Source organism: Schistocerca americana, chromosome 2 (assembly GCF_021461395.2).
Source record: "Schistocerca americana isolate TAMUIC-IGC-003095 chromosome 2, iqSchAmer2.1, whole genome shotgun sequence".
Classification (NCBI taxonomy): Eukaryota; Metazoa; Arthropoda; class Insecta; order Orthoptera; family Acrididae; genus Schistocerca; species Schistocerca americana.
The window spans coordinates 398,194,152-398,209,118 of record NC_060120.1 but is presented as its reverse complement, the minus strand read 5'-3'; the positions used below and the strand labels follow the sequence as shown (position 1 = coordinate 398,209,118).

The window sequence follows — 14,967 nt, the reverse complement described above, 5'->3', positions numbered from 1 at the left end:
GTGGTTCATTACAGACAGTGAATGTGTGGCTGCAGTATTCCATGGTCATCCGTGTGGGTATTGTCCAGCAGTGCTGACAGAGCACTGTGTATGCCGAGCAGTGGCGCATTACACAAATGCTGCTACTTGTGACAACTCTGTGTTCTAGCAGCTATGGCTGGCTGTAACTGAATGTGCAGCATGAGGCTGGCCATCAGCAGTGGCAGGTGACATAATGGCTAAGAGCCACTGACTTGGGCTGATGGTCAGTGCGCTGCTTCCAGAGGCTGAGTGGACCCAGTGTGGTTGCTCTAGCTCTGTGCTCGACGATCTTAGGGCAGGCTGCCCTGACAGATTCAAACTGTGGTCCCGGAACAGCATTCTGGATGATGGCCCAAATGTCACAGCCCCTGTGCTGCTACAGCTGTGATACTAACACAAGTGACTTTAATACAAAATGGTTAAGTATTTATACACTTGCAGGCTGTGATTGCTTGCTAAACACTTCCACAGCTGCCGGTGTGGAAAGGCTTCCACTTTCTTTTGCTTAGGCACTGCTGTGTCATCTGTTCCCACGCCTTGCCAGACAGGTTCGCCTCACAAGATTATGAAGGCTGTGTTATATTTTCTAAGGCATAGCCTCGACACTCACCTTTGGCTGCTGCTGCTTCAATCTACTTCCCACTTTGTGCATTTCTGAACATATATGGCGGTGCACTACACAAGGCAGAGCAACATGTGATATTACACATGTTGTTTATCAACTAACTTATGTCCACCAAACAGATTTTTATATAGTAATCACAATTAAACTGGCCAAGTGCTTGAATGGGCATAGAAGAAATGTCCGTCTTGGTGACGCCCAGCACTCAGTTACTGAATATGCTCTACAAAAGACGGTTCCAAACCTGCGCCATGGGGCAAGGCCACCTCCAAGTGCCCCTCAACTTGCTAGAGGGCAAGTGCTGATAGTATAGGCTACCACCAAGCAGACCCATTGCACGTGTTTCACACATGCGCAAGCCATTTGGCTGAGGCAGTATAATCTCACAGGCTATGACCTTGGTGCCTAACTGCTCACATACCAACCTTTTATCCACCATTGCCAACCTATGGCCACAGGTATACACTCAAACTAGAACAGCCTGCTCTACAGCATGACTCCAGGAACCTGAATGCCTATTACATTACACAGGGATGTGGCTCTCCCCCCCCCCCCCCCTTTCCCCACCGTTAATGCTAGTTTTCTGGAACTCCGGAATTGGGAACTTGATCACCAACACATCTTTGCATCCCTACAATGGACTCTGTTAAAATGCAATCAGTTCCTCCCCTCTTTTCTTACTATTATTGTATATTTTTATTATAAGGTTTATATTTATGTCTGACTCAGTTACTATCTTTACTGCATTTTACTCTTCTGTCTTATTCTCCCCTCACCCATCCCCAATTATATCAAATCGTTTTCTACCCATCTCTTTTTCTCCCTGTGTCTGAACTGCACGATTTGATTCACTTTCTCTTCCTCTTAATCCATCTTTACCTCCCACCCTATTACCATCTCTTAAATGTAGCTGGCCCAGTGCTTGCCAATGTACTCTCTATCTCACTACCTAGTCTCTCTGAAGCAAACCCCATTATCTTTCTCAACCTCTGTCCTCACTACAGGTGGGTCCTTCTCTTCCTAGGATCTGAGTGACTTGCCCTTCCTTTTTAACCTCACCTCACTGATCAGCAATTCTGTCACATAATTTAATAGTTTTCCAGGCTGACTATTCTTTTTGATATGATAATATATGAACCCATTACAATATACAAAACATACACACTGACCTGCAGCTGATCTAAATTCTCTGTTTCCAACCAACGATTCCGCATGAAGTTGTCTGGTAATATCCTTCAGTGAAAGTCGTTCATCCGAGTGAATAAAACCATTGAGTTCCACCATCAACGTTGCTCCTGTAAATGATGGTTTTTCTAGGAGCTCCTTTATAACGGTATGCACTAACTGGAAAAAAAAAAACAAAGCTGAACATTTTCTGAGAACATCGAAGTTAAAATGTATCACAATTTGGAAAGTTAACTGACTCCTGAATTTTTGGAATTAGATTTCTCTTACAGAAAATGTGAAGACAGAAAGGATGGTTGACTAAAGATGAAAACACTGTGGGAATCAAAATTGGCATATAACAGTCCTAAGCTGATAGTGAAAACAAGGCAAGGGAATGAAATCGAAAAAATGCAAGTTCTGGAGAGATACAACTGTACGTCAGACATTGGTGGCTTTCTGAGAAATATAAATGAGAATGACAGAAATTAAGAAAATGAGAAAAAGTTATAGCAGAAGATCCACGTAAACCAGGAAAAAAGATCTGAACGATGGACAATTTGGATTACACCATTGTACCACTTCACTGACATACTGTGAATGCCAGTCCCAGAAAGAGAACAGAGTTTCTCAAGAAATTTTTCTTGATTAAATTCTTCATGGAGTTCTTGCGACATCAGGTTGTCAACATTGACGAACTTTCAATGACTTCCTTTATCAGCATCGTCAGGAGATATTTCAATAGGCTGTTACATACATTAGTTAGACAAATTATATAATGGGTATCTCCATATTTACAATATCATTAATGAACATACAGAAGAAGTATTTGACAACAAAAGCCAAAACAAGAACTCCATATGGATGGTGACTGTTTTAACTACAACACGTGGAAGAAGTTAGGCCCAGAAAAGATATCACCAGAATCAGAAACACTTGAACCATGCAGGAAATTAGAGTATAATGCAGTGTCAGTTTATATCAACTAAGAGGGAAAAAATGATGAAAAACAACAATAATGCTCCCATAAGAATTTTTTTTAGGATTTATCTGAATATGTTGACTTACTCTAACCTAAATGTTTTATTATGCTTAACATTGTCTTGGTACTGAGACGTTAATTCTAACACAAAGGGAGGAGCATACAGCCAATTAATCTGACCTGATAATATTAGACACAAGTTGCTAATCAGTGAAATCCAGTATTTTAAATTCTTTGGACTGAAGGCAGACAATGAGCTCTCTTGGATGCATCACATTCAGGATCTTGTGCAAAAACAGAATGTTTCTATCTTAAAATAAATTCCACTATTTCACGTATTTCCACTCTATTATATTTTGTAGTAGCCACCTCATTTTGGGACTACTCTGTGTATTCGTAAACAATACTAGCATACAAAAAAATGGTAAAGTTACTTCATGAACTTTGTGCAGACTGCTGTTCACGCATCATAAAATTATAGTTCTTTCATCCCTGTAAATCTATGTTCTAATAGGTTTTGTGGTAAATAAAATGGACTCATTCAAGAGGAACTGCCACTTTCACTCTGTGACCACTAGACATAAAAATGATTTGCATCCTAATAATACCTCTTTATTCAACATAAAGCCACCAGACCTACAACAAAATTGTGACTCACTGGATTTTTCAGCGAGATTCTGAGAGCTGGAAAACAGGCTTTTCAAATAAGCTAAAATAATTGCCATCCTAAACCAGGCAAAGGCAGAACTAATGCTTCTCACTAGCAACCAGTATCACTGCTTAGCATGATGTACAAACTACAAGAAAGGCTTCTTCTAAATTGCATTCAAGAGGTCATTGATCAAATCACCCCTGTCAAAACAAGATGAATTTAGGAAACATCAGAGCTTCTGCGACCCAAGTCTTAACATTGGCAACTTAACTAGAAGCTGGATTTCAGGGAGATCTCAAATCATCTGTAGTTTTCATGGATCTTATGGCAGCTAATGACACTGTGCAGAGAGGGATTGATGTTGAAGTTCACTGAAATCAGCCCATGCCAAAAGCTGGCATTTCTAATTAACAACATGCTTTCTGACAGGTGCTTTAAGGTGTTCCTAAACAGACAAGCTAGCAGATGGAGAATTATAAATAATGGCCTGCCTCAGGGATCAGTTCTCACCCCCCCCCCCAATCTTGTTTAATCTGCGTATCCACGAAATGTCAGACACAGACTCCATGAAAATCTGGTACCCATCATTAGTCTCCCAGAATAAAGAGGTGATGCACTGTGAGAGTATGCTGACCTGGTGAAATTAAGATTTCTTCCATAAATAGAGGCTTCAGCCTAACTCAAATAAAATTGAGGTTACTGCATTCCACCTAAGTAATAAAGAAGCCCAAAAGAAGCTACAAGTGCCTTTCAGTGGAATCAAAGTACCACACAACTACATTCCAATATATCAAGGAATCACACTGGATTTTTCCTTGAATTCAAACAGTGCATCAAGTTACGTAAGAAACTTACCTCAAGACTAAATCTACTAGGTACAAAATTGATGGAAGCCGCTGGGGTGCGGACGCCAACACTCCACATTCTGCTGCACTTGCTCTTGTGTATTCTGCTGTAGAATATTGTGTTCCTGTGTGGGAAAACAGTGCCCACACGACAAAGATTGATGTGCAGCATAATGAAGTCATGAGAGTTATGACTGGTCCTGTCCGATGTACTCCCAGTCAGTGGTTGACTGTCTTAGCTAATATTGTTCTGCACGATCTAAGGAGGAAAGCAGCTAAGATAAACTTGCTCAAAAATATTACTTATCATAAGAACTCTCCCTTCTATGATAACCTACAAGAGCCACCAAGAACTCATCTGAAATCACGCAAACCGCCCTGGGTTGCTTTGGAATGTATCAGTTCTTTTGACGTGACCTCCAAATGGTGACAACACTGGAATGAACATCCACCCAACAACATTCACTTGGTTCAAGATCCAACAAAGAAGGACGAGAGATTCGAAGTACCACGCCAAATCTGGCCAAGGGTGAAGTACATTAGGACTAGCCAAGGAAGAAGTGGAGTTTGCACTTATCTGCTGACTGTGACTGCACAGCAGAGGAACAAACAATCGGTGACACTGTTAAGGAATGTCCACTTCAAGCAATTAACAGTGATCTGAGCACTTTATATCTATCAACTCAAACTGCTCGACTGAGTTTCACATTTGGACATTTCGATTTGATTGCAGATATGTTTGTATACTTGTGAAACCATGCAATACACAACAAATAAACCAACACACAGAAAAATGGACACTATTGAAAAGGTTTAGTTTCAATAAGCTTCCATCAGAACTGAAAAATTTGAATGATAAAATTAGAATTTTCAAATATAATTTGAAACGTTTCCTTGTGGCACATTATATACAGGAATTTTTCACAGTCATTTAGTGGCTTGCACCATAATATTTTGCTTAGTGTGGAGCAGTGGTTCCCCAGCTGGGGAAATTATTACCCCCTGAGGGATAAAATGAATTTTTCTGAGGGGTAAAAAATAAATGATTCAATTCTGTTTCAGTCACAAAACTAAATTATTTTCAAAAGATCATTACTGTTATCACAATTTTGTAAAACTCTAATGCTGATTATGTAAGTTATCAATAATTAGTTTCTTTCAATTACTAGCATTAATACAGTGGAGATTATAGGTTCCTTACACAGCTCACCCTCTACACACATATGTTGTGCTTTGTCCCGTACCTCACTGATGCTAAAAGTGAGACATATATGTAATGTATACTACATATCTCAAGAAAATTACTTCATTCCAAGCTGTGGATAGTGACTGCAACAGTCCAGAAATTGCTTCATTATCACTTTGAGGCAGGTAAATGAATTAACTGACAGCACAACACAGCAGTAACTACATAATTATTATTAGAGTGATTAGACCCACAGCATTAACAGCCCAAAGTCATTCAATTTCTGCCAGTTCAGAAGTAAGGAGTGCAGCAATCAATTGATTTAAAACAGTAAGTATAGCAGGAACATCTGAACACGTTTGTTTTTAAATGAGGTTACAGTGTGCAGTTCAAGCAAGTGCCGGAATGGAGATGAGTAATGCGGGGGAAGTATGTTTTGTAACAAGTGTCCACCACCACGGATAGTTAGCTTTCTTATTTGAGAAGGAGTTATGGATTGGACTTGCAATGCACCACAAATTCCTTCATCATTCATTCTAACACCCCCCCCCCCCTCCCCACACGTGCAAATATCATTCACTTTTTGATAATTTTAAAAATAAAATGTTCCAAGAAATGTCTTCCATTCTACAGTTAAGTTGGGTGTTAATGTGTGGGAGAGGGGTACTAGCTAATGGTCTAAGAAAAGATGGGAACCACTGGCGTGGAGCCTTGCATTGTAGTATTATTTACTGTATATATAATTGTAAATATTTTTGTGAATTTTTAATGTATTTTATTTTGAATTTTATCAGTTTTTGTTACATTATTTACAGAACCATTCCATGACCAAACAGCACTGGTTCACATGATCCCAAGAAACCTGATAAATTACGTAATTTTACGGCGTAAAATACTGATTGGCACTGCTAAGGGTTAGAGTGCTGACAGTTCTTATTTTTACTGTAACACATATATAATGAATTTTTGTCATCTCTGACAAAATGTTTGCTTTGGTGGAATATAAAATGCATTTCTTTATCTCTGTAAGTTTGTTGCGCAGTCGTATGGAGAAAAGTCTACAAAAGCAACATCTAGAGCATACTAAAATACAAGTAAATAAAACTTCCCCAATGTTACAAAGACTACCTTTAACATGTTAAGCTGTTGTACGAATGTTGCACGCACGCTAGCAGAGAAAAGTAAACACTATCCTTTAGAATAGACATACATAACGAGCCAAATTAAGCCATTAATACCTGAAGATGATGTGTGCATGGTGTATTTTTCATACTTCAATGCTACAATGAGCTATAGCATAGAAATCTGGGGCCACTCAACTCAGGCAATTAAAATATTAAAACTACAAAAGAGAGCAATTAGAGTAATAGGAAACAAAAGATCAAGAGATAGTTGCAAGCCTCTTTTCAAAAAATATAATATTCTAACCTTCTACAGCTTGTACATATATAAAATTCTGCTTCTTGCTTGGGATCATAAAGACAAATCCAACAAAAATGAAGATGCACACCACCACCACCACCACCACCACCACCACCACACCAGAAACACCAAGAAATTAAGAATTCTGCAGCATAACAACTCAATAGGAGAGAAGCAGTGGTTACGTGGCAGTTAAGTTGTACAACTCTTTACCACATCACTAATGCCAAATCAAAGGATAAGTTTAAACAGTCAATCAAACAACTGCTATTAGAAACCCCTTTATATTCAGTCAGAGAATTTCTTTCAAATGAAAATAACTGAAGCAAACAGACATAGTAATACAGGTATAGAGAAAAAGTAAAATGTATTAACTTCTTAATAGCATTGTTTTATCTAAAGATTTTGTTTATATACAGTATTATTGCTGTTAAATTTTTTATGAATGTAAACAAAAAGGGATCTAGAATATGTATGTGCTATGTGACTATATTATACCATATTTATAAAATGATGGACCCATAGCATAGAATTATTGCAATTAAATGTTCTGTAATTTAGGTATATAGATTACGTATGCCTCATAAAATCTGTTCAGTTTACAGTGTTTAAAATTTTGTAACTATGATATTAATTTCCAGAAATGTCGTGGCTGAAATTTATTAGTTATCTTAGCAAAACTATAGTTAGAATCAGTAAAAGTAATGTATTTTATTGGAAAACTGACAAAGCAAATATGTACTTGGACTTACTCCATAGATGTACATCATATTTTTATGGGTCTATGGAATGAATAATTAATCTAATCTAATAAGCTGCTAAATAAATAAATAAACAGGACTTACATTTGATTTCCCGCTGCCTCTGGGCCCAACCAACAACAGTGAATCGCTGTCACCCGTTTCCACAGTTCTCTTGAACAAATCGGCTACCTGTTTGTGAGCAGCTTCATAATATTCGTGTGGGACGTACGAATGCAGTATTTTCTGCTTAATAAAATTTCTTGCAGTGTGGAAATTTCTTCCGTCATTTTTTGTTTTACGTTGACCTGACATGCTGCGAGCACATAACCTATATATTAAAATATCTAGTACTAGGCCTAGTGTAAGTAGCACAATATTATATCATGTCGAACACAAGGGGAGAAATTTAAATTAACAATGGACAAATGAATTATTTTCATAATTAATGGCCCAAAACATACTTCAATTGCTTGCGGTATTCACTGCATTATTCGAACGACTTGCTCGTTCCCGCCCATAGCGCACAGAAGCAGCACTCCCAACACCACAACAGTGAAGTCAATTGGTGGAAGAAAGAAATGCTAATCTGCTGTACACTGTACAGTACCGACAGTGTGCAGGCACCTGCGAGTTTTCTTATATGCCCATGAAAAGTGTTTTTATGAAAGCAATACGATATTTTACATCGGGTTAGCCTTGTAGTACTGCAGTTGGTGTAGTTTCAATGAGCACACGAAGGATACAGATAAGAAATAGTTTTTAATAAGAGGAAACATTCAGTTCTTGACAAACTGAAAGAAGCATCAGAAATGTCATTTTTGTAAGAATTTTTCTCAAATTCAACATATATTCATTATTTGAGTAGGCTTATAAGCAGACCATAACGTAATATTTGCCATTAGTGCGCAATGAGAACTATAAAGCAAGTTTAATCCTAGGGCTGAAATACTTTGGTACATAGATCTAAAGCGCTAATATTTGTCTGCGATTAACATTGCTAAATGTTCTGCATGCAGCCGTAAAAAGGAAAAAAAAAAAAACCTTGGGTCACGTAATCACCTTGCACAGATGACAATTTCTACACCGATATTATTGAGTAAAATCTATCAAGCTAAACCGATCAATTTTAGTACAAATTCGTCGCATACGACTCCAGTATAGTAAGCCTACGTAATGTTTTGCCGTTTACATACCGTATTTATATTGTAGACTGCAGCATGTGTATCGTGTTCCGTGGAGGCTAATTTTGTTTCCCTTCCCATTCCAGCTGGAAATCATTATATTCAAAAGTTACCACCTGCTTACACTTAACTAATGCTACTTATTCATCAACACAACACACAATTCCTAAAGTGTGTGTTGTTGGCAGTGGCCCAGCTGGTTTTTACGCAACCCAACAAATCATTAAAGTAATCTTTCAATTGCATACCAGTACCATAAATTTTAATTGAGTCTCTACTGAACATGGATGAGGTGACAATGTTATTAATTTTCAGGCAGTTCCTGCTGTGCAGGTGGATATTTTGGAACGCCTCCCTGTTCCATTTGGTCTAGTGAGATATGGTGTAGCACCAGATCACCCAGAAGTTAAAAATGTGATCAACACATTCACAAAAACTGCACAATCTCCACAAGTAAAATTTGTTGGTAATGTATGTCTGGGGAAAGATATCTCATTGGAAGACCTGATGCAATCTTACCATGCTGTCTTACTTGTGAGTAAATCATCTTTAAAAGTAAATAAAGTTATGTCTACAGTTTCATTTTAAGAGCAGTTTGGTGACATTATGTGGGTACCAGTACCTCCTTTCGCATGGTTGCAATTATGCTCATCTTAAAATATAGTTAATGAAGTACATGACCACCAGTCATAATTGAATTGTATGAAGTTTGCGAAGTATGTACTTATATATTCTTCCACCATCTAATAAACTAAATAATTCTCTCTCTCTCTCTCTCTATCTATCTATCTATCTATCTATCTATCTCTATCCCCCCCTCCACCTCTCTCTCTCCCCCTCCCACCATCTCCCTCTCCTGGCTCCAAATTCTTGTTAAATGAAAAATTGCGTTGAAAGAAGTACAGGGCAGGATGCAGCACTTATCAGACATATGTATTGCAGTCCTTATTAACATATAGTGTGTAGAGTTTGAACTTTCTAGCAGATTAAAATTGTGTGCTGGACCTTTGCCTTTCGTGAGAAAGTACTCCACTGACTTAGCTGTCTAAGCACAACTTGTGACCCACCCTAACAGCTTTACTTCTGCTACTACCACATGCCTACCTTCCAAACTCCACAGAAGTTCTCCCTCTTACCTTGCAGGACTAGAACTTCCCTTTCAAACTTCACAGAAGTTCTGCTGCATTAATTGTGAGCCTAGCGCTCTTACCAAACTTCACAGAAGTCCTCCTGCATACCTTGCAGGACTAGCAGGTAGGTACTACTGAAGTAAAGCTGTGGAGGCAGATTGTAAGTCATGATTTGATGGCCTACTTGATGGAGCACTTGCCCATGAAAGCAAAGGTCACAGGTTTAGGTCCACTCTAGTGCACCGTTTGAAACTGCCAGGAAGATTCAAATCAGTCAAAATAGACAGGGGGATCCAGAACAAACATCTGTTTAAAACATATTTGGATCCATTCCTAAAACATAATGCTTATTAATGCCTTTTTTTAACTTCAAGAAGAGCAATAAGAGAAAAACTACTGAATGGATTATCAAAAACTACAGACAATGTAAAACTAAAGAGGTCAATGATTTTGCCTTGCAATTTGTTTACTTGAATACAATAAAACATCTTTTTTTATATATACTTAATGTATATATTTATATGTGTGATGCAGTAAAATGTTTCAGGTGTCAGATGTATCATCATTACACATTATGAAGTAATTTTCTGAGAAGTGTAGTATAATACAGTAGCACATGTACTACCATAGATGAGTGGTAGGTAACCATTATACTAGAGGAGAGCCAGTAATACAAATTATTTGGTAATATAGTGTCACACTATTTTGCTGCACTCTGGAAAAGGTCAGAAATAAGTCATACTACCTCAATTCATCACTGATCAGATCTATTATTGTTTGTTTTTACAATTATTCATATGAAGATCCAAGTGCAAATGAAAATGTTATTGCATCCAAATGTAAGTTACAGAACAAGGTGGTGCAATGGCAAGCAGATTATGCTTACATTTGGGAGTAACAGGGTTAAAATCCACATCCAATCATACAGATTTAGATTTTCAGTGGCTTTTCTAATTCAATTTCTGGGACTGATGATTTGAAATGGCTGTGGCTGGTATCCATCCCCCACTTGAGTTTGTGATTTCTGTCTAATGACCCCATCACTGACAGGGTGTTCATCCCTAATTTTTCTTCATTGCAAACCTTAATGGCAGCATTTCATAATTCACCAATACTACCTATCTCTCTCCCTAGCACACACCATTAAAGAAATAATCTGTTCCATGGTAAAATTATGTTTTTTCTGCTCAAGAGGAGAAAGTTGCTGGGAAGGAAGCAACCAAAATAAAATCTTCATGACTGTTGACATTTAAACAATCAATGAAACCGATGGACTGACCTGTGCTTACTTCTAGGAGCATTAGCTTCCAGTACAGTTACTATAAACACACAAGAATATATATAGATAACAGGACTACTAGCATTTGTGACCACAGTTTTATTCTCCAGGAAGGAGAGAGGAATTCATGGAGGGAGAGGGACAGATAAGAGAAGCAGGTCATTTGTGCCTTCTCCATTTTCCTCCAAGGAATTTCACTTTCCTGCCTGAAGTGGGAACGTGTGCTTGTATATTTTTTTTAAGTGTTCTGTTAGCTATGCCAAGAATTGCACCAGATGAAAGTAGGTACTGACCAGCCCATCTCTCTTTTTGTGAATTTTACATTTAATGTTGTATTGTTAGAAAATTTAGGATATAATATAATTTTCATATCAGGATAAATCAATACTCATGTAATAGGGGCATGCTGAGCTTCTGACACTACTCTCTGAATGGCAGAGTAGCAATCTTGGCTCAGGTGGCTTGTAGGGAAGTAGGAGGGGTGAAATGTGACAATGCTAGGAGGGGGGTTAAGAAAGATTGTGGTTCTGGAACATGGTGGTGTGTACAGTGAAAGGGCTAGGATTGCTGAGGGATAATTTAGAGAGAAAGGAAGTTCAAAATGGTTCAAATGGCTCTGAGCACTATGGGACTTAACAGCTGTGGTCATCAGTCCCCTAGAACTTAGAACTACTTAAACCTAACTAACCTAAGGACATCACACACATCCATGCCCGAGGCAGGATTCGAACCTGCGACCGTAGCAGTCACACGGTTCCGGACTGCGCGCCTAGAACCGCGAGACCACCGCGGCCGGCTGAGAAAGGAAGTGAGAAAGGGGGTATAGAGGACCCAGAGTAGGAAAAAGATGTAACAAAAGTTTCAGACAGTGAGCTAAAGTGGAATAGAAAAGTAATAGGGGAAGAAAGAGGTGGTTTTGGGTCCAGGAAGTTGGAATGAGTTGGCAACAGGAGGGATCATGTATAGACAAAGGTAGTGAACGAGGGGGTACAGAGGAGCCAGAGCAGGAAAAAGATGGAAGCAAAGATTTCAGACAGTGAGCTAGGGTGGAATAGAAAAGTAAAAGGAGGAGAAAGAGGTGGTCTTGGGTCCAGAAGGTTGGAATGAGTTGGCAACAGGAAGATATAGTGGAATGCAGGTGGAGGACAGAGACAAGTGAATATTAAGGCATGAGTGGTTGCAAGAACAAAGCCTATGCAGCAGGGGAAGTTCCCACTTGCCAAATTCAGAAAACAGGTATTTTGGGCAAGAATTCAAAGTGCATGAATTGTGAAGCAACTGTTCAGGTTAACCACATTATGTTGCTCAGCATGTTACGTAATCATATGATTTAGTTGGCCTATTGCCCACCCGGGTAGGCAGATGAGTTAATGCAAATGCTTCCAGGAGTGGAATTATGTTGGTCCTACATCGAATCTGCCCAGCGGGTTAATGGTGGGAGACTGGTGTGGCAGCCAGCCTCGACATGGTTTTTAGACAATTTTCCACATCCCACCAGGTGAATTCTGGACTGGTTCCCCTGTTCTGCCTCGGATACATGCTACACAAACATTTAGAATGCTTTCTCACATTTGCCAACAGATTTTACTCTGTATACAGACAGATTGGGTGCACTGCTGCTTCTGTTGGTTGGTTGGTTGGTTTGGGGAAGGAGACCAGACAGCGTGGTCATCGGTCTCATCGGAATAGGGAAGGATGGGGAAGGAAGTCAGCCATGCCCTTTCAGAGGAACCATCCCGGCATTTGCCTGGAGTGATTTAGGGAAATCACGGAAAACCTAAATCAGGATGGCCGGAAGCGGGATTGAACCGTCGTCCTTCCGAATGCGAGTCCAGTGTCTAACCACTGCGCCACCTCGCTCGGTGCTGCTTCTGTCCTGGGAGTTGAATAGAAGACTGATGAAATTAGCTGTTTGGTCTTCTTAAGCACTTCATAAAAATCAGAATCAGTTGGCCTTTTACCACTGTTTAGCAGTGACCACCTGGCTGGATAGCTAATTCACAGCCATTGGTTGCAGGAAAGTTGTAAGATGATCTGATAACCAAGATGACAAAGGGCCATCCCTTTGTGGCTATTCAACAAGTGAGCAAGGAGTGTTAGCTGTGCATGGGGATAAAGCTGGAGAGATCTGTTTCTGGACAAAGCACAGAAAGTTTTAGCATGCAAATGCCTGAGTGAGACACTCATCACACTGAGTGATGGCTCCTCATCACTCCAAACACAGTGTCCACATTTGCTGAAGCTTATGAGTGGAACATTTAGTCACAGGTGAAGATTAGGTGACCTTTGATATCAACATACTGGTTAACCTTAGCCTATCCATCGCTGACCATACCACTGCATTAATTAGCGATAAAATGTAATGTAGAGATAAAATGTGCCAATCCTGTGTTATGTATGTACCAAGTGAGTCTAGTGTTGCTCAAGGTGAACATCCTCAAGCACTCCTGTAAGATAACATAGTGCTTTAATCATAAAGAGGTCAGTTCATACTACACTAGTGACTGGAAAATATGTATACTCTCACAATAAAATTGATAGTTCTTCAAAAATCATGTAAATAAACAATTACAATTCACTTCTTCTTGTAAACACTTGTCAACTAAATGATGTAAACTAACTAGGTACCACCTCTTTAAGAAAGCCACAATGAGCCCAAGGAGAGCAATGTGAGAAAGTGTTAAATTCAAATGTAAAATTTTGCCATCTAATTTGGGAAAAAAGAAACCCTGAAATGTTGTAGTTGTATGTAAAGTCAGTAAATGGATGAAAATAATCTAATTAGTCATAAGTGACCATACTGACACTGAAACAAAATACTGAATTCAGTCTTGAGAAATTTTGTCTATGTTTCCATCCTTCAACCATTGTCCGAACATCGAAATTGTAGATATTTATATAATGATCATAAAACAGAAAATCAACTAAAAGCACCAAGAGTGGAAAGGCATCTGGATTAGATAAGATACTTGTGAATTCTACAGAGATTGTATGAAAGCATCTGCTTCCCTTCTAGCAGCAGTTTCACTTTGGTTGCTGGAGCACTGAAGGGTATCAAGGAGTTATAAAAAGTGCAGATCATTTATGTTTTCAAGATGGGTTTTTGAACAAATGCACACAATTATAGGCTTATATCGGTTCCATCAAACTATAGCAAAATTATGAAATGTGTTTTATGCTCATGCATTACGACATTTTTGAAGACCGAAAACCTCCACTTTAAAAATCACCATTGATCTTGTAAATGTGCTCTGTTCGTCAATGAAATCCGTAGCACCACAGACAGAAGTGCCCATCTTGATGTGTTCCTTGACTTCCATGATGCAGTTGATACATTCCACACAGTTGTTGAGTGAACAAAGTATGAGCTTACCGAGTATTAGACCAAATTTGGAATTGGACTCAAGATTTCCTAGTAGATAGGACTCAACACATCATTCTTATTGGAATAAAATTAGCAGATGTAAGGGCAGTTTCAGGGGTTCTTCAAGTGACTGTATATAAATAATCTTGTAGATAATGTTGGGAGCTCCATGAGGCTCTTCAGAGACCAGGTAGTTGTCTGCAGAAGGTTGCAATGTCAGACATCTAATGAAATGCAGGAAGATCTGCAGGCCTCTGGACTGAAGTGGACCAAATATGGCACACAAACTTCTTGCCCCTAGAGGACCAACATAGGGAGGTTTATAATGCTCTAGCTCTAATATTTATGGAGTTGCAAACCTGTGACATTTTTAAGC

General features: G+C 38.9%; 2 protein-coding genes across 3 annotated transcripts in view; one reads left to right on the top strand and one right to left on the bottom strand.

The window, feature by feature from the left end:
• Positions 1-8,258, bottom strand: part of LOC124589684 (origin recognition complex subunit 4) — a 96,679-nt gene extending 88,421 nt beyond the window's left edge. Inside the window, exons 1-3 of the mRNA XM_047131580.1 lie at positions 8,099-8,258; positions 7,740-7,950; positions 1,813-1,987 (exon numbers count right to left, since the gene is read on the bottom strand). Of these exons, the coding sequence (XP_046987536.1) occupies positions 1,813-1,987; positions 7,740-7,949 (385 nt within the window). The 5' untranslated portion in view covers position 7,950; positions 8,099-8,258. The remainder of the gene's footprint in view (positions 1-1,812; positions 1,988-7,739; positions 7,951-8,098) is intronic.
• The window catches only part of LOC124589661 (NADPH:adrenodoxin oxidoreductase, mitochondrial), a 72,344-nt gene continuing 65,599 nt past the window's right edge, over positions 8,223-14,967 (top strand). The window contains exons 1-3 of one of the 2 annotated variants that reach the window (XM_047131579.1): positions 8,223-8,457; positions 8,905-9,046; positions 9,134-9,352. In XM_047131579.1, coding sequence (XP_046987535.1) covers positions 8,447-8,457; positions 8,905-9,046; positions 9,134-9,352 — 372 coding nt within the window. In that variant the 5' untranslated portion in view covers positions 8,223-8,446. Of the gene's footprint in view, positions 8,458-8,651; positions 8,798-8,904; positions 9,047-9,133; positions 9,353-14,967 lie in introns of those variants that run through there. The other variant, XM_047131577.1, reaches the window with a different exon arrangement.